Source organism: Helianthus annuus, chromosome 7, assembly GCF_002127325.2.
Source record: "Helianthus annuus cultivar XRQ/B chromosome 7, HanXRQr2.0-SUNRISE, whole genome shotgun sequence".
Classification (NCBI taxonomy): domain Eukaryota; kingdom Viridiplantae; phylum Streptophyta; class Magnoliopsida; order Asterales; family Asteraceae; genus Helianthus; species Helianthus annuus.
The window spans coordinates 54,380,131-54,403,537 of record NC_035439.2 but is presented as its reverse complement, the minus strand read 5'-3'; the positions used below and the strand labels follow the sequence as shown (position 1 = coordinate 54,403,537).

The 23,407-nt window shown below is 36.1% G+C and overlaps 1 protein-coding gene across 3 annotated transcripts in view; it reads right to left on the bottom strand.

Annotated features, from left to right (window-relative positions):
* Positions 1 to 10,021: 10,021 nt before the first annotated feature.
* LOC110867745 (rhamnogalacturonate lyase B) overlaps positions 10,022 to 23,407 on the bottom strand; it is a 32,881-nt gene continuing 19,495 nt past the window's right edge. For 2 of the 3 annotated variants that reach the window (XM_022116750.2, XM_035975758.1), the window contains 13 exons: positions 20,513 to 20,572; positions 20,291 to 20,410; positions 20,106 to 20,225; positions 19,871 to 20,012; positions 19,546 to 19,716; positions 19,316 to 19,465; positions 19,045 to 19,151; positions 18,862 to 18,952; positions 18,646 to 18,787; positions 18,412 to 18,568; positions 18,207 to 18,323; positions 10,941 to 11,067; positions 10,022 to 10,392 (listed from right to left, as the gene is read on the bottom strand). In XM_022116750.2, coding sequence (XP_021972442.1) covers positions 10,141 to 10,392; positions 10,941 to 11,067; positions 18,207 to 18,323; positions 18,412 to 18,568; positions 18,646 to 18,787; positions 18,862 to 18,952; positions 19,045 to 19,151; positions 19,316 to 19,465; positions 19,546 to 19,716; positions 19,871 to 20,012; positions 20,106 to 20,225; positions 20,291 to 20,410; positions 20,513 to 20,572 — 1,756 coding nt within the window. In that variant the 3' untranslated portion in view covers positions 10,022 to 10,140. The remainder of the gene's footprint in view (positions 10,393 to 10,940; positions 11,068 to 18,206; positions 18,324 to 18,411; positions 18,569 to 18,645; positions 18,788 to 18,861; positions 18,953 to 19,044; positions 19,152 to 19,315; positions 19,466 to 19,545; positions 19,717 to 19,870; positions 20,013 to 20,105; positions 20,226 to 20,290; positions 20,411 to 20,512; positions 20,573 to 23,407) is intronic. The other variant, XM_022116751.2, reaches the window with a different exon arrangement.

Below are 23,407 nucleotides of genomic sequence, written 5' to 3'. Positions count from 1 at the left end.
TTTTCGTAATATATTATTAAGTCTCACTTAAAATATATTTTAATTCTTTCTCCAAAATATAAATATTTTTCCCAAAAATATTATATTTTATTCCATATAGTTTTTACCCAAAATAATACCTTTGTCAAAATACGCGTTCACTAGTATTTTTCCGAAAATGCGTAAGTTGCGTTTAAAGATCGGGTGGTATTAATAATACCGTTGTAACTTAATATTTATTGTGAAGGCGTTCGAATTATTTTGGAGTCGTTAACATTCGGTAATATTATTTTTACCCTAAAAATAATATTTGTATAGTTCACAAAATAATCATAAAAATCTCACAAGTGTTATTATGAAAAATATATACTATATATATATATATATTTATCAAGTTTTATTTTGTGAAAATCCCACCTCTGACACTTAGAAATTTTGTAATAAAAATCGTGGCGAAATTTACATTTTTGAAAACAAGTTAAAAATATATTTATAACACTTGTGATAAAAATATTTCCAAGCGTTAGATTTTTTGGAAAAATTTCGCCAGAGTTTCCCCTGTAACTGGAGGTGGCCACGCTTCGTATCTTTTTCTTTTAAAATTGTAATTCAACAATGTTCCCAACATTAACCAACAATATTTCAATCATCAAACTAGTCAAAATAGATATAAATCGCAAAAATACATGAACTTGTGGTTTGCGTAAAATATGTAGTAATTTCCCCATATTTTTAGTAGACCCTTGTATAAATGAACTCGGTTCCTTGTGAATCTCGTTTTTAAAGAAAGTACACTTCCACAACTTCTTGTCAAAAATTACAAAAATAATTCTTTGTCAAAACTTTGTGTTACACAAGTGTCTACACACTTGTGTATTCACAAAAATCACCTTTATTTAGTAAAGATCCGGTTTAGAAAATACGATTTCACTTGACACTTGGTTCTTCGAAAATACCACTTGTAGATCCGCAGATCTACTAGTTTACAACTCTATTTCATAAGGAATATTGTTTTTACACAAGTTCATGTTTGATAGTAGTAGTGTTCTTCATCTAACCACTTTCACGTATTAACATACTCTAGGTCATGTTGCATGAACATGACTTAGTCGGGTTAGACGACGATCCGAGCTACTACTAGCATACAACAACACTAAATAATCACAATAAAACAAGTCTCACAAGTTTTACACAATTATTTACTTATTAACCACTTTGTTTTATTATTATTATTTTTTTTTTGACTTTAAACTTGATCTCTAGTGTTCATACTTTTCAACCGACAAAATTCTTATTAACCACTTTAGAATAGATCAAAAAGGCGTTTAGAGTCACTTACTACTAGCTCCAGGCTAGGGAAGAAACTAGTCGAAAAATAGGTGGTTAAAAGCAATGTAGTGAGGTCCTTGCGATTCCGTATGCACCGAGCTTCTTCGTATGAACCCTTTCACACTTGAATGTATATATAATGGCAATAATGGAATTGGAAAAAGATGGTGGGTGTGATGTAGCTCTCTGCCGAGAGTAGCCAAGAGAGGGAGAGATGAGCAATTTTTTTCTTTAAGTGAATGTATGTAAGGTGGTGTCTAGTGGTGTTATAAATCCATTTAATCACATTAACCTCAAGATAATATGCCCTCTAGATAATAGACAACAAAGATTACAATATTCAAAATGGGGTGTCTCCTCATGCACCGAATTTGGTTGGGATGGGAGGGGGTTTGGTTTGTTTCTAATTATAAGTTAGATAGTTTAGTTAGTTAGTTTAGGAATTTAATATTAGTTATTAGTGGGTAGTAAATTATAACGGGTATTAGGGTATTCGGGGTCCCTAACTGGCTCAGAAAAAGAAAAAATAATGTTGTTGACAATATTTTTATGTTCCGGGTAAAGTCCGGTTGTACGGTTGGATATTAATCCGTTAAAGTGCTTAATAAGCGTTTAAAGTGCCGTTAATATTATTTTTAGTGACACAAATTTATTCCCGACACTTTGGAAAGTGTCTAGTATTATTTTTCCAACTTTTTGCACTCTACTAGTTTAGATAAATGCTGAATTTTATTTAAAGTGCAGAATTTTGTACATAAAGTACGTTTTAGGCACATCCGGTCACTATAACTATTATCTAGTGACGCAGTTCTACAACCCTCATTTCCCTACACTCTCTACTAGTGTAGTAAACTATTCCTGGCTCATACAGGCCTCAGAGGCAGTGTCTGCCTAATGCTGGCTATATCAGCATGTTTAATGGGTTATCCGTTCATTGTGCTACTGTGCTTTTGTGCATCAAGGTTGTCACTAAGGTTTGTTTGTAAATAATGGAGTGACAGTATAAGATGTGATGCAAGAGTATGTGTATGTACCAGTATTCAAGTAGCAGTTTATTCATAATGTAAGCAAGCACAGTAATTAAGCAGTAATTAAATAGCAAATAATTTGTACGGATACCTGATTTGGTGAGGGTTGTCACATCTTAAAGATAAGAAATCGGTTGAGTAGTCAAGCAAAAGTTCCTTGTCTGGCGAATTGGGGGCGTATAGATAAATGAAGCAAGTTGAAGAAGCAGGTCCCGAGCGGATCGGTACTTCTACGATGATGAACGGCCACACCTCGTCTTCTCCACTTCATCCTAGACCTGTAAACAAGAAGAGAGAAACGTAGGCAATGTAGAGACGGCCGGTAGGGGAAGAATCCCCTATTTCCAGCTACAAAAGTGTTGCCCTATATCTCATGCCCTAATAAGGAGGTGGAAACCTTCTTATATAGGAGATATGGGAAAACCCTAACCTCAATGGGCCAGGCCCAGTTAGGGGTTGTCTCTACGAGCCCACAGCCTAGTGTAGTATACAAACTACAGCGCGCTGGGCTTCGCGGGTTAGTACGCAATAATAACATATAATTACTATAAAAGTGATAAATAACAAGAGGGTCCGACCACTCGGGTCGGGTCTAGTACCATACCTCGTCATGTCCCCCAGTCTAGTGTTGCTTCCGCGTGCAAGCGTGGGAGGAGCGCTTAGACTTATTAGGAGCTCGGGAGTGAAGATCACTAATTTCAGGCTTTTATGTCGTCCGTGTGCGAGAAAGTTGTTGGCCGCGTTTGTTGTGGTTATCGTTGGCTGTGAGTAGAGATAATGGAGCAATGAATAGTATACGATTGCTCATCGTGGAAATTGGTTGGGTAAACCTGACGCATGCTGATTGGTTATAGACAATTGTCATTTGAATTACCATGATCTTCTTAAGGTTGTGCGTATGTGGTTAGGTCCCGCGTATGAACCTTGGAACAGGCTGAGTTTGGTAATTTAGTGTCTCGTCCTTGGATGATTTTTGCGGTGCGTACGGTCGTGTGGGCTACTATAAAATATTCATCCTTTGATGTAACTTCTGTTGGTTAGCATATAGTGCGCTAACGGCGTTCAACCCATTGAAAGAGTTGATGTTGATGTGACAACGATCCTTACCACGCGTCCGTGTCATCAGGATCTCTGTTGTCGTAGTGTGCAGCCATTAGTGGCCATAGATGCACATGTAGATGCTTTGCCACCTAAGGCAAATGTAGAACTGCTGGCGGTTGTACCAGCTGTCGTTATTGATGATCCGGTTATAGCAATTATCGTTGCAATCGAAGAGAATGTCATGCAATGCACCCCTGCAGAAGTGCTTGCTATGCTCAGTGACCTCGGAAGGGTGCTTAGAGCGTTATTTATGTTCCCCCACAATGTTTGTATAATTATGGGACAAGTACTTGGTTTTTCATCAGTGGTTGTGCATCTATTACCAAGATGCCCACTCTTAGCGCTGTATAATTTGATCATCTGACTTTGTTATGAAAAATATTTCGTGTCAGGGTTGTTTTTTACCGTGATATGCAGTTCAAATGCGGTGGTATGTTGTGTTTACAAATGTTTATATGAACACTTGTAGATAACAGAAAGTGCTTTATAACCCGCGCGGCGTTAATGAACACTTGAACAACAAAGTGCTTTCTACGCGCTTGGCGTGAGTGAACACTCGTTGAGATAATAAAATGCTTTATACGCGTTAAGCGTGAATGAGCACTTTATGTAAGCTACTACATGCCTTTCCTAAACGCGCACTGGCGTGTGGAATGCTTATAGTAGGCGGCATGTCTGTTTACCTCGCCGACTGTGGCGTGAGGGTTTTCTTTTATCCATGTCGCATACTGGTGTGGAGAATACATATCCGAATAAGTATTTTTCCTGTTGCATAGCGTGTGGAACACTTATTCGAATAGTCAAGTATACTAGTTTTGTCGTGCGTTTGTCTTGACTACCAAATTGCATATGCGTGTCAAGTGGTATAGTCGTAGGCCAAATGATGTGAGAAGTATAAATATTGTTTGACGTATTGAAACATCCAAATTATATAAGGGTCGATGCGGGTTAATGTGCAGTGGATATCACCTTAATGTGCTGCCTATGAGAAAATGATCACTTTTAAGGCGTACTAGTGCTATACCCTGCTAGCCCCCCAGTTCAGTGCTACTAAAGTATGTTAGTAGCTTTGAACTTGATAAGTACTAAAAAGAAATCGACAAGCAAGTATAACATGCGAAGAAGACTCTGACATGCTTATTAATCGATTTAAACGTATTGTAAATAAGTGTGCGTACAATAGGGGTGAAACCTTTATCGACACTTTTTGTTTAGCGGGCCATTCTAATAGGCACCCTTTTAATATATGCAAGAATTATCAGGTCATTTTGAAAAGCAAATATATAACTTATGGAGTATTCCGTCAAGCTATCAGGTTATGAATGAGTACCATATTTAAGGATGAGATTAAGAACCTGTCACTTGTGAGTCTTGTGTGTAGATGTCTGACATAACGCTTGTGCCAAGTTCGAGATTGTCTATCAAATATAATAATCCAACGATTGAGGCGGCATGGAGAGAAATTACCTAGCTGGGTCCGCGTGCTTGCATAAGAATTATTCGACGTATAGTATAGCACGTGTAAATATTGTGACTATGTCCGCTCATAGTCATGTTGCCCCAAGCAGATTACCCGGTTCAATGATGTTTAGCATGTTAGGAATTAAGTGATGATATAGGCGCATACGACATGCCAGATATCCGATCGAGCGTTTCCTAATGCTTGTGTGGGCAATGAAATTTTCCATTCACGCGTTTAGAATTTTGTATTTTTAAGGTGGTATCACCATGTCAGGTTATATATGAGCATTATATAGATATATATATGTGTATATATATATAGCCAAGTGAACCAAAGGCGTGCAATAAGATGCCAAACGCGTTTGAACAAATAAAAGTGTACCGCGTAACTAAATAAAGCAATAAAATAAGATTGTACCTGGAATTGCATTCCGAAATATGTAGCTTCACATAATGAATTCTAGCTTAGGTCTATCCTTACCAAAGTTTTACCTTTGGCTTTGGTGACTACGTTCTGTAGCGTTTGTAGTGTTACACTGTCCCCTTTCCTTGTTTCAATGTTGCTAGATAATGTTAGCAGGAGAATCATGTGGTGTCATGTTGGAGACGGCGGGAACATATCAAGAAGACTGTCTAGATTGAGGATGTCAAATCCTACCGATGTGCCGCCCGGTTTTACAAAGTGTCAGCTTTTAAGACTTAATTGTAGCTGGGGCGTGATTTATTAGCCCGTTGTGCTAGTCTCCCGGTCTATTGCTGCTTAAATAAATATTAGTAGCATTGAAATAAAAAGGGAGAAAATTGCATTATTTGTATGTATACATAAGGTTTGCCAAAACACGTCCTTCTTAGACAAGGACTATTTTATGTACAAGTCGAAATGATCGAGCTTGGTTGCTTTTCAACACATCTTGTCCATGGCGATATTATGCTGCAACGATAATATTTATGTAGTTTCAATCATTTTGAGGAAAATGATTTTCGTATGCTCTTTTTAGTGGTAGACATGATCTATGTCGCCAAATTTCAGGTACCGGCTTTATGGTTGTAAAGGATCTCATGTTGGTTAAAATGCATGTCCACGATGTGGAAGATGATGTGGATGTTGGGGCGGTTACATGACACCCCGTGGTCCTGGTTAAATGGATATACGCTCGTATATGTTTAAAAGTAGTGCAACGACGATAGTACGATCCCGTGCTATAAGGCATCGACACATGTAAAATGTGATGTAGTGTATAGAGAAAAGCATTGAACCATTGTAAGTGACATGGTTCCGTTAAAGGCTTTAGTAACACAAATTAAAGCGACATGCCGGTGTATGTGCGACATACACGGGTGGAGCAGTGGCGATGTAGGCGCTACAGCGGTGGCGTGACTAAATGCGTCACAACCCTATCTATAATAATAGGCCAGAAGGTTGGAAAATACATCTCTCTGCGTGACAGCTGAGAATTTCCAATAGCTACCCTCGTATTTTGTTGTATGGTAAAGTAAATTTATAAGCGTGACCAAAGGCGTGACTTAGGACAGTGCTCACCGAAGATGGCGCGAGCAAGGAAGGTATACGCCAGAGACAGTGGCACGACCGCAAAATAAAAATCCGCCGAAGTGGGGGTAGAATGAAAGCTCCCGCTAGAGGCGCGGGTAGGCCGATAGTATCCGCCGGAGGTGGCGGAGTATGTAAAAATGTTTGCCAGGGGCAATGTAGTGAACCGAAGCATCCGCCATAAGCGGCGTAGGTGAAAAAACGTCGGTTTGAAATGTTTTGGGGTGAATAAAAGCTTCCGCCGGTGGCGGCGGGTTGTATAAAATCTTCCACCGATAGTGGCGGGTTGGGACGATCTCGTAGCCCAATCGGTAAGGTGTCCAACAGTGTACTGATTAAACAGCGAATCTCGCTCGAGAGTACCATATAGTAAGGCATTTCGAGTTTCAACCAATGCTTGATAGGGGATTATTAGGCCAAAAATGGCGAAAGAAGTGCGCGCTGGGAATGGCGCTGCAGAGGAAGTCATCGCCGGAGTTGGCGTAACCATAAAAAACTGTCCGTTGCTGATTGGGGTGGCGTGTCCAAAAACTCTATCCTTCTGAAGAAAAAGCATAGTTTCTAAGTAGACGGGATGGTAGAAAGCGAGTGGCGTGAATGCCAGTGGTGTGCGGATGAGGATGCAGGTTGGTATAAAAGGTAAATGGCGTGAAGGCCGATCGGCGTCAGTCGAAGCAGGGGCATGAAAGCAAGAGTGCCGGTGCGTGGACGCGAGCCGCATGAAGAAAAGTGTGTCACCTCAAGAAAACTGTGCAATAAATGGAGTTGTATCCGCCTTTTCATAAGATTAAGGAAAATAGTTGTTTAAGCTCCTCGCGAGTCGCCCACCGGATCATGTGGCGGCGCCATATCTTGCCCGCCCGACCCAGGTGGCGGCGTGTGCATTATGGCGCGGAGTGGTGGTGTGTGATTGAAGGCTTTCGCCGGATGTGGTACGACAAGGAAAAAACACCCGCCATATAACCAATAAGCCAAAGGTAAAACTTTCGCGGGTCACTTTGCATTAGAGGTTTCGGAATGCTTGTGATCTTGTATGTACCTTCAGAAAGGTCGTAAGTTGTTTTCGCGTCTCATCGCCGTCCTCATTCTTAAGTAATCAGAATGTGATTCATTATTTACATGACATTTTGTTAATGTGAACCATTGCTAATTAATGTGTATGTATATACGCAAACGCACATACACATATACTCTGTGTTAGAGTAAGGTGGTTACAGAACCGTCTAAATGAGGACACACGTGTGTAGAAAATCTTCAAGCATAGTTTTCTTTTCATAATAACTCGAAAGTGATGATTATATTTTAGCATTAAACTTGCATTATGCTTTGAAGTCAACATTGTATATGTGCGCGTATGTTTTTCCAACATTCAACACTTAGATTGGGAATGCATTTAATTACATCCGACATCATATATGCATCATGAATTGCACAATTAATATTTCACTTCTAGTTACAAGGTCAATCTTAGATGTATGATCAAACGTGTGAGTTTTGTGAAGAAAATAGCATACCCAGCTCTCGATTGGTTGATTTTTAGAGAGGGTGGTGCGTCTTGCTCGAACCTGCAAGTTTGATTATATTTTGTGGGGGTTCATTTGCTCCGCTACGACATCGTACAACACATGTGGAGTAGTCCGCCATGTTGAGAGATTTCCGCTCAAGGAAGTTTGCAAATGGCAAGGGGCGCAACTTTTGGTTAGATGATTTCGTATCAAGTTAACCTTCCGCTAGACGTAGCATGAACTGCTGGGTCATATCCGAATGTGGTACGACCCAGAACATCGTATGGTGGTCCCCGGGGGCGGTGGGACTACCGGTGGTGGTGTGACTAAGAACATTGTACACAGGAAACGGCGTGACTGTTCCACTCGTGCGTTATATAGCAAGCAACAAACGAGATGAACCTTCTCCATCCGCGAAAAAAGGGCCATGTAACTAATACTTTTAGCACAATGATGACGCAAATGACACGCGTCGACTGGCGGCGTGACGGCCCGTGCCGAGGTAAAGAAATCGAATGCCAGAGGCGGCGCGAACAAGAAAATTTTTCACTGAAAGCTGTGTGGTAAAGAAATTGAACGCCATGGGTGCCACGACTTAGGATGTCCTCCGCCGGGGGTGGCGTGAACAAGAAAATTTTCCGCCCAAGATGGCGTGGTAAAGAAAGTGATCGCCAAAGGTGGCGTGAACAAAGACGTCTTCCCTCGGAGGTGGCGTGACCACGAGAAGTGGAGGAGTTTATAGTACGTGCACTGGGGGTGAAGCTTTAAGAAAATTTATTGATGATGCAAAAGGTAAAAGGATATTAAGAACTTCAAGAACAGAGACGATTGGTCTTCCGATAAAGTCTGTATAGTTTCATATTTCACCTTTACTGTACCAACATATGGCAGACCCATAAGATGAAATATCCTATGCATCTCTATGTTATTCCCCATGCTTTAGTATGTGTACACTAGCATCTCACATATCATATCTGGGCTTTATTTTATTCTTACTTCTTTGCTAAAAAGGTAAGAGATCCATGTGCATAGATCCATGATTTTTCAAATCGATGATTTTTCATAAAAGAACCCTTAGGGTTTAAATTAGGATAGACCTAATAAAATCATCATGACAACACGTATTACTTTGAAGTTTAGTATGAGTAATTGTGTACCGGATTCGAAGAAATTTAGATGCAGTAATCATCTCGGCCAACCCCAAGATCCCCAACCGGCAAAAAATAAAAACACAAATCTAGAGATTACATTGGGAAAAACAAGGCGTAGTCCGTTACCGGTCCCACGGATGGCGCCAATGAAGAAGCAGGTCCCGAGCGGATCGGTACTTCTACGATGATGAACGGCCACACCTCGTCTTCTCCACTTCATCCTAGACCTGTAAACAAGAAGAGAGAAACGTAGGCAATGTAGAGACGGCCGGTAGGGGAAGAATCCCCTATTTCCAGCTACAAAAGTGTTGCCCTATATCTCATGCCCTAATAAGGAGGTGGAAACCTTCTTATATAGGAGATATGGGAAAACCCTAACCTCAATGGGCCAGGCCCAGTTAGGGGTTGTCTCTACGAGCCCACAGCCTAGTGTAGTATACAAACTACAGCGCGCTGGGCTTCGCGGGTTAGTACGCAATAATAACATATAATTACTATAAAAGTGATAAATAACAAGAGGGTCCGACCACTCGGGTCGGGTCTAGTACCATACCTCGTCACAAGTCATGCTTCACAAGTTGGTGGATCAAGAGCGCAGGTATCAGAAAGTTTAGTCCGGGATAAAATGTTGCAAGTAATTCTACAATGAAAACATGAACTAGCAGCGAGGTATGGTTGGAAATGTTATTGGGAACCAAGATTGGACGTAGTTTGTTCTATTTTTTATTTCCTAATCATAATTTTTTTTTTGTTTTGTTTTTTAGTTGAGTTTTAATTATGTATATTTTCTCTTATTTTAACGAAAGTTTAGTCCAATGTTTAAATTTTCTTTATTTAAAATGCTTTGCTTATTTTAAATAAAAACCTTATTTTATTTTAAAATAAAAATATAAAAGAAAAGAAAGTTTGAATGTAGTGTTGCCACAAATTGGGTTTTTATTCATGAATATATATATAATGAAACTAGTTTCTGCTTTGAGGTTGGCCATGCAGATTACAATCATTCTCGGTATCATAGATCTGAAGGTGCACTGAAATCAAGAACAACAAGGAGGTGGTCCTTCTAAACGAATGTAGTCATACATTATTCCTCCAGGAAATATAATTCCTTCATTTATTTTTGTCAAATAAATCGCGTTTTCTCCGTCCAAGTTTAAAAACTTTCCAGGTATATCCACGTTGAATAACCAGTACAGTCCATGTATTCCATGTCGTGCAACTGCGTTGTCACCCCCAATTGTTCCCGTCGAAAATAGTGGTGAATCAGTGTTTGGATCATTAGCTCGAACCTACAAAAAAAATAGTTACAATCTTCCTTGATGTCAATTATTATGCAGCACGAAAGAAAGAAAGAAAGAAAGTGCAGATTTGTTTGTAAAGAAAATCGTGTGAGCTTGAGTATTATACTCCCCACGCCATGCTCTAGTGGTAAATAGGTGAGATTCTGTTGCGCATCAAACCTCAGCACCACCCACTTGCTTTGGGAATCACTGATTTCCTTCTCTCATACGACTCGCTTAATGGCGTCTGAGTGGTGAGGCCTCGCTCACTGTACTGACATGCGGGTTGGAAGCGGCTGAAGAGTCTCGGAGACGCTTCACAGTGACAACTATGGTAGGAAGCCGCTGACTGCGGTGGGACCTTTACTCATCAACCAATTAAATACGAACATGTGGCAATTATGGTAGGATGCGGCTGAGCAGTCAGTGAGGCCAGGCCACTCCACTCAGATGGCTAGATTGGCAAATCATGTTGGTCAATTGCTATAATGGTGATTTTCCCATTATAAAATCACCCGTACTAATTTGTTATCAGATGGGTCATTCAATCTAAGTACCTGAAGGTCTGATAGCTGTGCTGATGCTAGAGCCAATCTCAGTTTATAAGTTCCATTCTTGTTCACGTCATGTAACTTGAACTTGATAGTCCATGTCGTTTTTTCGTACATAATGTCATATCTCTTCCTATAAAAATAAAGAAAAATATTTAACTTCTAAAAGTATTCTTTTTTTTTTTCGAGTTACTTTCTAGTTATAATCTAAAATCTTTTATACAACTCTTATATACAACTAACATTTCATAGAGTAAACTGCCAAAATGATCCCTAAGATTTGGTCACTTTAGTTCAAAACTCAAAACTTTTGAATTTAGGTCCCTGTAGTTTCAATTTCGTTGTCATTTTTATCCAAAATCAAAATTGGGTCAGATTTTTCAGTTAATATCTAGTTTTTTTTATCTTTTTTCTCACTTTAAATAAAGGGCAAAATGGTATTTTAACGTTTTATTATAACAAAAAACCTGATTTTGCTTTTGGATGAAAATGTCAACAAAATTTAAACCATAGGGACGCAGATTTAAAAGTTTTGAGTTTTGAACTAAAGTGACAAATGTGACCTTTAGTCTTAAAAACTTCCTTTTTGGGAAATAATAGGGACGGTTAACATTAATCCATATGCAATCTACATAGTCTTAAAGTAGGTAAATACAAAATTTATTTTCTATACGTATAGTTATTTCTTTTAAAATGTTTGATTCAAAAATTAAATAAGACCGTTCCATATTTGGACTATCACTTTATTTCAACTACATCAAGACAAAGACAAAGTACTATTAATTATTATATGATTAAATGACATTATGCTTTGAGCTAAATAAAAACCAACAATTCTGTAAATTAACAAAATCTGTTCAAAACTAAGGGTGTAAGGGGTGCTCACCTAAGAGGTGAGTCCCCTCTCTTACGCCCAACCAATCCTCGTGTGCCACGTCAACTCCCCTCTTAGACTCCCCTAACACCCTCAATTGATGGCGGCACTCCCCTCTTAGGTGAATTGTTTTTTTTTAAAAAAAAAAAAAAAAACATTCATTGGTCACTCCCTCTCTCTCTCCTCCCTCTCTCTTCGGTGAGCCGCCACCGTTCCTCTCTCCTCTCTCTACTCACCGCATGGATGGCGGTGTTCTTGCCGATCGGGAAAATGGGGCACCGCATGGGGTTGCCGAAGGCACCCCGTGCACCCTAATAGAATAGTTTGATTAACTATGCAATAGAAGTAATCAAACTCTAAAAAATAACTTATTTAAAACAAAATTATGTTTCTCCCTAGGTTATATGGCCAGCAATTTTAGACACGAACATGAAAACACGACACGAACCTACACAAAGTTAATAGGTTTCGTATTTGATCTTAACATGTTTTGTGTCTAAAACCGGTGGACACGTTAAGACCTATATATATATATATATATATATATATATATATATATATATAGGACAATGCTAGATAGAAAACCCTAAAAATTTGAGAAAACCCTAGAAAACCCAACCTCCTGACCTTTTTTTTTTTTTGAAAAAAATAACATATGTAATATACATGTTTTTAAGAGTTTTGAGCCAAAAAAATCAAAAAAGCGCCGAGTGGATGTTTCTAAAAAAAATAAACAAGTTTCAGCAACTTTCATCACTAACATGTGTTAGACAAAAAAGTGCTGAAACTTATTTATTTTTTTTTAAAAAAAACACTCGGCGCTTTTTTGATTTTTTTGGCTCAAAACTCTTAAAAACATGTATATTACATGTGTTATTTTTTTCAAAAAAGAAAAAAGTCGGGAGGTTGGGTTTTCTAGGATTTTCTTAAATTTTTAGGGTTTTCTACCTAGCCCTACCCTATATATATATATATATATATATATATATATATATATATATATATATCCGTGGCTAAAACATGTTAGACACTCGTTAAGCTATAATGACCCGTTAAAGACATGTTAATAATTTTAAGTTAAAAAAGTTTTGGGCGTGGGGTGGGACCTGGGTATATATTATACACAACACATACACCGCGTGCATAATTTTCAAACCGTAAATTTGAAATCAATCACTATTAGCCGTTCCACCTCATTCTCTAAAGTCGCGGTTTCGCTGATTAAGAAACCGATTCGCTAGGGCCTGATAGTATCACCGGCGTGAGACTGATTCTTTGATAGTATCACCGGCGTCTGAATGTCTGTTAGTATCACTATTGCGGATTAAGAAACGAATTTACCTTAACAGTCTGACGTCACCCATTCACCATCACCGTCCGAATCTAACCTGATTTTCCTCCGGCTCCTGATGTGAGGGTCTTTAACCATGTTTTAAACTGTTGAATCTTAGGTGGAAGTTGCTCTTTTACAACTTATAACTTTTTTCTTATTCAAGTTTACTTGTTTTCTTTTAAACCAAACAAACAACCAATGTTGCTTCAGTAATAGTTAATTTAGTAGAAAACATCATTGACAACCAATTCCATGTGGAGATGACTCGACTTTCATAAACTACATAATTTTACTTGTTTTTTATTAGCCCGCGGCAGTTACATCAACTCCATACTCTATTTATGCATTCGTATGTGACATTTCGTCATGTTAATCGAATGAGATGGGTCATCCATCATGTTAATTGTATTTGAGATTTGTGTATGCATTAGTATATTTATAGCTTCGTAATGGTGAGTTTTAGGATGGTGTTTTCGTGTATTAACAGGTCATATGATACGTTGGTAGTTTTTTCGTGTCTCTTAACAAGACATTTCCGTGCAACATGTTTATTATTAGGTCCGTGTTCGTGTTGGGAAAAATTGTGACAACAAGATTTCGTGTCGTATTCATGTATTATTGTGTCCGTATCTTAACAGGTCATATGATACGTTGGTAGTTTCTCTTAACAAGTCATTTTCGTGTAACATGTTTATTATTAGATTCGTGTTCGTGTATTATTGTGTTCGTGTTTTAATAGGTCGTGTTTACACGATATGCCAGTCCTACGCAGCTTCTACTTTAAAACAGTAAGAAGCTAATGAGGGGTTAAGTATGCTATTTTTCAGATTTATATCTTTGTTTCTTTGTAATACTTTTACTCATGGTTGTAAAAGTCCCGCCTAGACTTCGAGTACTCCCGCCTAGATTTCATTTTTGGACCAAAATGGCAATAAAACTGAAACCACAGGGACCCAGATGCAAAAGGTTTGAGTTTTGGACTAAAGTGGCAAAAGTGCCTAAACCACAGGGACCAAAATGGCAGTTTACTCTAATAATAATAATAATAATAATAATAATAATAATAATAATAATAATAATAATAATAATAATAATAATAATAATAATAATAATAATAAAATGACGAATAAGTATTATTTAACTAGCTTACAACCCCGTGTATTACACGGGTTAAATGACCAAAAAATATAGATTTTAAACTTGTATTTAATCCTTATTAATGAAATGACTTATTTAGATAAAATAGTAAAACAAAAGAACATTTATATTCTCGTTATTCAAAATAATTTTCTAAGTTTTTACTTCTCTTTTGAGATACTACAATCCATTTTATTATGTCTTAAAAAGAAGTAACACTAAAAAAAAAAAAATAATGATCATAAAATTGTAAGTATTCTTAAAAATAATTATAAGTTATAAGGTTATGGTAATTGAATTGTAATTAAATTTTACTATGTATATTAATGATATAATAAATACTTTGATATTAATATTATTTTTAGATATATGGATCATGAGACAAGATACTAATATCATCATTATATAGAAAATATTACATATTAAAAAAATCATACTAAAAATAAAGTATACGTTTAAAAAAGTAGGACTAAAGTTTTTTAAACTATAAATTTGAGCGTCTAGAACAACTTTTTTAATTAGTAGTTGACATTTAAATATTCAAATTAAAATTTTTATAATATTATAAAATGTCTTTATTTAGCATGATGATAATGTCTTTAGTTGCGTAATATGCTTGAAATTAAGTTTAATATTTAAAACTCAATGTTATTAGGAAGTTGGACCATTTTTTAAGATGAAAACATATTGATAGTAACATAAATTTAAAAATGGAAGAAAATATTGAACACGTGTATTACATACACGGCTTAAGTAAATATAATTTTATATACTTAATAGCAAAAAAAATATATATGTCTTTTAAAAACCATTTAGTGTTCGCTTTAAAGATAATTTGGTACTTTATTTAGATAATCCGCGTGTAATTTTAGTCTTCTAAGTTATATACTATAAGTACTTGTACATATGATTTGATACTTTGTTAGTAATTATTGTTTATATCCAAATAATATATTTTATCTTAACAAATATATATGGTTAGGGTAAAATAAAAATTTGGGTAAATTACACTTTTCGTCCTTTATGTTTGTACCGGATTGCAACAGATAGCCTTTAACTTTAATAATTACAGTCACAATCCTTTATTTGCAAAACCCATTACAATGTACGTCCTTTAGCACTAACTTGGTTAATTTTGTTTGTTAAGTTTATTCACTTAAGGGTATTATGGTCAATTCATACTTTTATTTAAATGTTTAATTAATAAAACCCGTCCACCTTTTCTCCACCACCACTACCACCCCTGAATAACTTGATATTATTATTAAGTTGTGGTCCTGCAGATGCTCGTTATAGAGTTTGATGGTCACAACGTCATGATCTGCCGTGAACAACTTGATATTTCCACAACGTCATGATCTGCCCAGATCGGTTGAAGTGGAAGGACGAACAGAAAGATTCGTTAGCGAAAGAAATGGGATACAAACTGGAGCATTTGGAATGAGAGAATACGAATCTAATCGCATCACTTAAAGAATTTCAAGAATCTCAAATTAACAGTGGGAATACAGGCTCGTTGAAGAAGCTTCAAAAGAAGTATAACAGTTTGGAACAGGCACACAAGAAACAGGGGGAATACATGCTCATTGAAGAAGCTTCAAAAGAAGTATAACAGTTTGGAACAGGCACACAAGAAGTGTAGTGAGAAATTGAAAGTAGATATTGAGTTGAAATCTGAATTAGAAAGGTTGAAAAAAGAGATAGATGATTATTCGATCAAATTGAAAGTAGAAGTCGAATTGACATCTGAAGTACAAAATGAAGAAATATATTCACTAGTTCTTGTATTGAAGACACAATTATCAGAAATGAATACCAAAATGGAGCAAAAAAATGTAGAAAATGAAGATATCATCCGACATCTAAAAGAGGAATCGAAGGCCAAGAACAATATTATTTATGAAGTAGATTTAAATCTCACTAAAAAAGTGAGGAAGTGGCATTGTTGATGAAGAAAGGTGAGTTATTCGGTGATATGAAACAACAGCTGCTTGCTGAATCACAGAAGTTAGTTGAATTGGAGAAAGGGAAACTGTTTGTTGAAAGAAAGAATATGCAACTTGATATTTTCAAATTCTAAAGCCTAAACATCTGTGGTGGTGTAGAGAGAGAGAGGGGGGGAGTTGCAGATGGTGGCGGCGGGATGAGGTGGTGGTGGCGGCGGGATAAGTTGGTGGTGGTTAGGGTTTTAGGGTTAAAAATTGGGGAAGATGATGTATATGCATTTTTTGTTTTATTTATTAAACATTAAATAAAAGTATGAATTGACCATAATACCCTTAAGTGAATAAACTTAACAAAAAAAATTTAACCATGTTAGTGCTAAACGACGTACAGTGTAACAAGTTTTGCAAATAAAGGATTGTGACTGTAATTATTGAAGTTAAAGGTTATGCGTTGCAATCCGGTACAAACATAAAAGAAGAAAAGTGTATTTATCCTAAAAATTTCGACAAGTTGTGAGAACTTAGAGAACTTGGCCTTACAAAAGGTTTTTTGAATTTTTTTATAGGGGGTGTGAATGAGCGGTTAGAGACTCAGGACGTTAAACTTTTTGATTTTGGATTCAAGTGGTTAAAACCACTAAAACATAGGGACTCAAAAAGTAATTTACTATTAATTAAATTTGAAATTATACATTTAATCTCTAACTATATTAAATAATATTATACTTATTATATTATTTGATACATTTATATTTGTTATAGATAATTATTAATTAAATTTGAATTTATACGTTTATCTCTAACTATATTAATTAATATTATATTATATTTTGTTTATAAAAATTAATATGTAATACTATTATTAAAAGGGAGGAGGCACCAGAGAGTGACACATATACAAAAAGATTTTTGTTTATTAGTATACTAGGTTAGAACACCGTGTATTACACGGGTTGAATAAATGTAATTTTATATATTAAATAATAAAAACTTATATCTTTATGAACCTTGTATATTGTACGGGTTAAATAAATGTAATTTTATATATCAAATAATAAAAAAGTTATATCTTTAAAAACCATGTGTATTACACAGATTAAATAAATGTAATTTTGTATACTAAATATTAAAAACGTCGTATCTTTAAAAAACACCCGTGTATAATCGGGTTGAATAAATCTACCAAATAATAAAAAAAAAACTATATTCTTAAAAACCCCGTATATTACACGTGTTGAATAGATATAAAAAAGAGTTATATCTTTAAAAACCATGTGTATTACACAGATTAAATAAATGTATTTTTGTATGTTAAATACTAAAAGCACGTATCTTTAAAAAAAACTCGTGTATAGTCGGGTTGAAAAATCTACCAAATAATAAAAAAATTATATCCTAAATAAATGTAATTTTGTATATTAAATACTAAAAACGTCGTATCTTTAAAAAAACTCGTGTATAGTCGGGTTGAAAAATCTACCAAATAATAAAAAAATTATATCCTTAAAAACCTCGCGTTTTACTCGAGTTGAATAAACATAATTTTGTATACCAAATAATAAAAAAAAAAGTTATGTTTTTAAATAATTAGGATAACATTTAATATTAATTTATTATTTATATATTTAATATAAGATAAGTAGATAAGAGAGGTACTTGTTTTAAAAATATATTAAATTAACAATTTAGATTTGAGGATAATATTTTATTAAAGTATCATAAGATTTAATATTCATTTATTATTTATTTATGTAGATAAATACAAATTTGAGGATATCTCCAATGAATGCCACGTGTCCAAAAATTATTTTCTTTTGTTATAGTCGTTAGATTAGATTAGATTAGATGAAGATTGATCAGGGAAGATGTGCCAACAGATGTGTGAGCTGGTAACAAATTTTAGCAATTTATATATACGGTATTTAAGCTAAATTTTAAAAAGTTGAAGTAGAAGAAAATGAACACATTCATAAAATACTTACCTGTTTACATGTGCGAAGAACCAGTCTTTTTTGTAGTCACTTTGACCAATCGTGAATACCAAATCACCATCAGGATATAGCTTTGCATATCTCTCCCACAACCCGTATTGTCTAAACCTACTCAAGTTATATATATATATATATATATATATTGTGTTTAGTTTTAAAGCTAATTAATGCTGAGTTTGAATATCATTCACCTCACCTGTTATGATCGTTGGCTAGAAACATGTTAGTATACATCCTGTCCGAATCAGGAATGTAAAATTCAGCTGCCGAGCGATCAGGTACCCCGATCTCCCATAACGTTGGACCATCTCTCGGGGGCTCAAAAACAAGATCCCCAACGTCGATGTCACAACCTGCTCAAAATATATATATCTTTACAAGTCAAAAATATTAAGTTGAGTGAGTTATATATGGAGTTTAGATTTAGAACCTTGTGTGATGGTGATGGTGCTATCGTTTTTGAAGTCACCAATGAATCCATGGACCCATGCATATACATTATATGTGCCAGCCACCACGTTTTTGATTGAAAACCTACCTTCAACATCTGTTTTAGTCCAAAACTGATAGCCCTGTCATGTGATTTAGATTGATTATATATATATAAACTTGATTTAAACAACGCTGAATCTCATTTAACACTAACCTTGTTTTCGCGTTGCCATGATCCCGGGTCTCCTGGCGGAGCTAGTCCGATAGATGCACTGGTTGCAGGAGTTTTTTCATCTGTAATGAACCTAAATATATACAGGCATATAAAACTTTCATGGTGCATTGCTAGCTAGTATTTTCATGATTTGGTGAGGAGATTCTATAGATACATACATACCTATCATACACGAATAATCTACCACTTATCCTACCCCGTTCGTGAGCTTTATGGAAATCGCTCGAGGCTGGAAAGCTGTAAGGCCATTTTCCAACTTCTTCTAGCATCTGAAACCGAACACAAGATAAGAGAATTCAAAAAAACTGGCGAATACTATCTTTTATTTATTGAATAACTGAATACCATAGAGAGACCACATTTGTGATGGAAAAGATCTTAATTTCTAAGTAAAATAATAATAACTATATAAATGATGTACTCTAGCAAATACCTGATTTTTGGCATCATTCCAAAGTGTAAGAGGTTCTTCTCCTGTCGAACTTAGATACATAAAAACCGGGCCGAAAACTTTCTTCCATTTCTCTCTGTTTTTAAACTTGATAACTAAATCGCTTCCCGCATAATGTGTGCTAACAAACATCTGCTAGTTCTTGAAAAAATAATGCTCAATAGAAAAGTGTGTAGAAATTTTCTATTACGATGATCAATGTTGCGACTTACAGCTAGATTTGTCGGTCCGACATGGGAAGTAAGGTCTTGTTTCGTGGGCCCGCCTGTTCGAAACTCATTACTTGGTGTAATTTGCCAAAATCCAACCGGTGGATCGGTGGATATCCATCCATGGATCTTTAAGTCCTCTGTTTCACACGAATATTGATATTTATCGTCTACCTACACGCCAAAAACAATATCTGGTAGGATCCGAGAAAACAAAAAAGAAGGAACTAACGAACCACATAAGGTTAAGTGGTTTTCATTATGTCCAAGTTGGGCCAAAACTACAATCCTAAACGTTTCTACTTGCTTCAAAGATACTTATGATTACCTCTCCTTTGAACTCGGGTTCCACCGGATTAACGAGAAGTACTGCTTCAGGATAAGCCAATGGTTTACCTCTATTAGGTGACCGATCATTAGGCGAAGGCATATACCTTCGCCTGTAGTCGGACATCGCCATATAGTGAAACCTATAGAGATAACATATTTCAGTATTGTTAAATTAGTGTCTTGTAGGTGTGTCCATTGATACATAAGCGTGTAAGACTGGGAAAGGTATTTACTTGTCATTCCTAAGCTTAAACACTATCCTGGTTTCAGCAAGATTGAAACCAGGCCATCCCTCCAAATGTTCATAAATTGCATACGAGTAGAAACCCGAAGAACCACGAAGCAACACAAACCTATTATTAAGATTGTATCATCATTATCATTTTCTTAAAATCCATTGGAAAGTAAAATGCGACACCTTTTGTCTATCTTCAACGGGACGTGCTTTCCTTCTAGCGAAGAATTCCATGTTGTCGAGAATGAAAGTTCCACTTGTTCTTCGGTTTCAACTATAACCTGGCAGCTTGTTCCAACGATCCTATATATATATATATAGTGATTGACTGATTGATATTGAAAGTTGTAGCTTTCATGCGCAAGATATGAATATTTGAATGTTGATGTGTATTTAGAATATTACCTTTCAAAAGTCCCAGTTGTTCCAGGAGTTCCGGGTGGACTCCAAACAAGGTCCCAATACCTATGCACATGGTAGGATTTATGAGACCATTACCAATGCAATGCAGATTCAAAATTCTTTACTTAATATCTCACTCACTACTCACAAAACTCATTCTCTCTCTACAAGTGCATGCAATTAGCCAAGGGTTTGGTCTGAGTTCTTCAAGTTATCATACGTAAGATATATGCACAACATTAAGTCCTTAGAAAATAACTGATGATGGTGAATTACTTGTGATTTTTGTTACTATATTATTTTTAACACCGCTGTAACACTGTTAAGCCAAAAAAAAATGTAAAGGCTGAAATCAGCCATGATGTAACAGGTATTAGGGATAATCATAATTAACTATTTTCCATGTATATTTCATTTGTATTTTTAGATATTATTGAGGCTGTTATTGACCTCCACAATTGTAGCCTAGACCAAATCCTTTCCATTAGTGGTTCTGTTGTAATCGGCTTGTTTAAAAAGCCTTGTATTTGCAATGTAAAATCAAGCTTTTCATAATATTCAGTATACCTTCATATGGTATCAAGAGCCTCTTCACTCAAACGACTCAAGGTCATTTTGTAAACCTTTCTGCGGATAACCATCAGCAGTTTTTTTCGTCAATCTTCACCATAGCACCAACACCGATCATCCAAATCACTGCATCCGCCAATTTTACCACCACGTTTACTAGTGATAACTTTCCTGTCTGGCGAAAACAAGTCTATTCCACCTTAATCGGGATGGACTTGGTTCACTTCTGTTAGATATGCATATTTATATAAGCTAGATGATATTTTGCATTATTATTAATATTAATTACTAAACCTATGTTAGTATCATGGCGGTTATCTGTGAATGATACGGTATTCGAACGAATTGCCCTGGCAAAATCATCAAAAGAGGCGTGGAGTATTCTGCACAAATCATACAGAGGAGAAAACCGGGTAAAAACTGTAAAACTTGAAACCCTTAGATGTGAATTTGATGCACTAAAAATGAAAGAAGGGGAGTTTGTTGAAGATTATTTCAGAACGACCCTTATCATTAATCAGTTGAGAATGAATAAAGAGAAAATTAGTGAACAGCGAATTGTAGAAAAGATTCTACGAAGTTTGACTCGAAATTTCGAGTCAGTGGTAATCGCTGTAGAAGAAACGAAAAACCTAGAGGATATTTCTACCGAAGAATTGATGGGGATTATTCAATCTCATGAATTGAGATTGAAGCGATATGAAGACACTCCCATGGAACATGCTTTCCAAATGCAGAACTCCAACCAAGACAGATTCAGGCAATCACGAAATGACGCAGGAGGAAGAGGACGCGGTAAAAGTAAAGGACGAAACCTGAATTCGATCAGATGTTACAACTGTCAACGACTTGGTCACACAACCAAGTTTTGTCAAAGAAAAGAAGAAAGCGAGAAATCTGATAACGTGTTAATTCACAAAGATGATGAAACCAACGAATAAGATGACACTATGTTTATGATTTTCAATACGGAAGAGACAGTCAAAGATGACTGTTGGTATCAAGACAGTGGCTGCAGCAATCACATGACAGGAAACAGAGATTTGTTCACCAGGCTGGATGAATCACTAAAGAAAGAAGTAAGAACGGGTGATGATAAGAGGTTAGAAGTGTTAGGCAGCGGAGACGTCTCAATTTCAATCAGAGGACGAGTTAGGAAGATACCAAACGTTTTTTTTATGTGAAAGGGTTGAAGCATAATCTATTGAGTGTAGGGCAACTTATATAAATGGGATATAAAGTCTTATTTCAGAAAGAACGATGTGTCATTAAGGATGCAAGTAATGAAGTTATAGGTGTTATCAAAATGACGAATAACAAGATGTTTCCCCTTCATCCCGAAAGTGATTTAAATTTTGCAATGACCATGACAATGAAAGATGCGTCAATTCTATGGCAAAAACATTATGGTCATGTGAATGTGGATACACTAATCGATATGGGAAACAAAGAGTTAGTACTCGGTTTACCAAAGATTATAAAAGACGATAGCATATGTGGAGGATGCATTTCGGGAAAACAAATGAGGAAACCATTTCCAAAGAAAACAACATGGCAAGCTAATAAACCCCTGCAACTAGTTCATTCAGATATATGCGTTCTCATGAGAACTGAATCGATAGGAGGATGTAGGTATTTCATTACCTTCGTCGATGACTATTCAAGAAAAACTTGGGTATACTTTCTCAAATATAAATCGGAGGCACTGAATTACTTAAAATATATTTAAAGCCTTAAATGAAAAACAATCCGATCACTTAGTTAAAAAACTAAGAACTGATCGTGGAGGAGAATATTGTGGTAAAACATTTCAAGATTACCTGAAACTGAATGGAATACGTCATCAACTTACAAATAGTTATTCTCCCAAACAAAATGGGGTAGCAGAACGGAAGAATAGAACGTTAATGGAGTTAAGCCGAAGCATGATGAACATCAAGCAATTGCCGAATTATTATTGGGCAGAGGCGATAGCATGTACTACATACATTCTAAATCGTATAGTTACAAAAACAAGACCCAATATCACTCCTTATGAAGCATGGAATGGCAGGAAACCTAATGTAGAACACCTCAAGGTGTTTGGTTGTTTGGCTTATGCTCATGTTCCTAAACAACTTCGAGACAAGCTAAATAATAAAACTGAAAAGGCGATTTTTGTTGGATACAGTGAAAACAGCAAAGGATACAAGCTGTATAATCCACAAACTAATAAGATCATCATCAGTCGTGACGTAATATTCGATGAAAACAAAAGATGTGTTATTGACTCGGAATCGTCTGATGTTCCGTTCATTGTTACAGATGATGATGATGATGCGAGTCCAG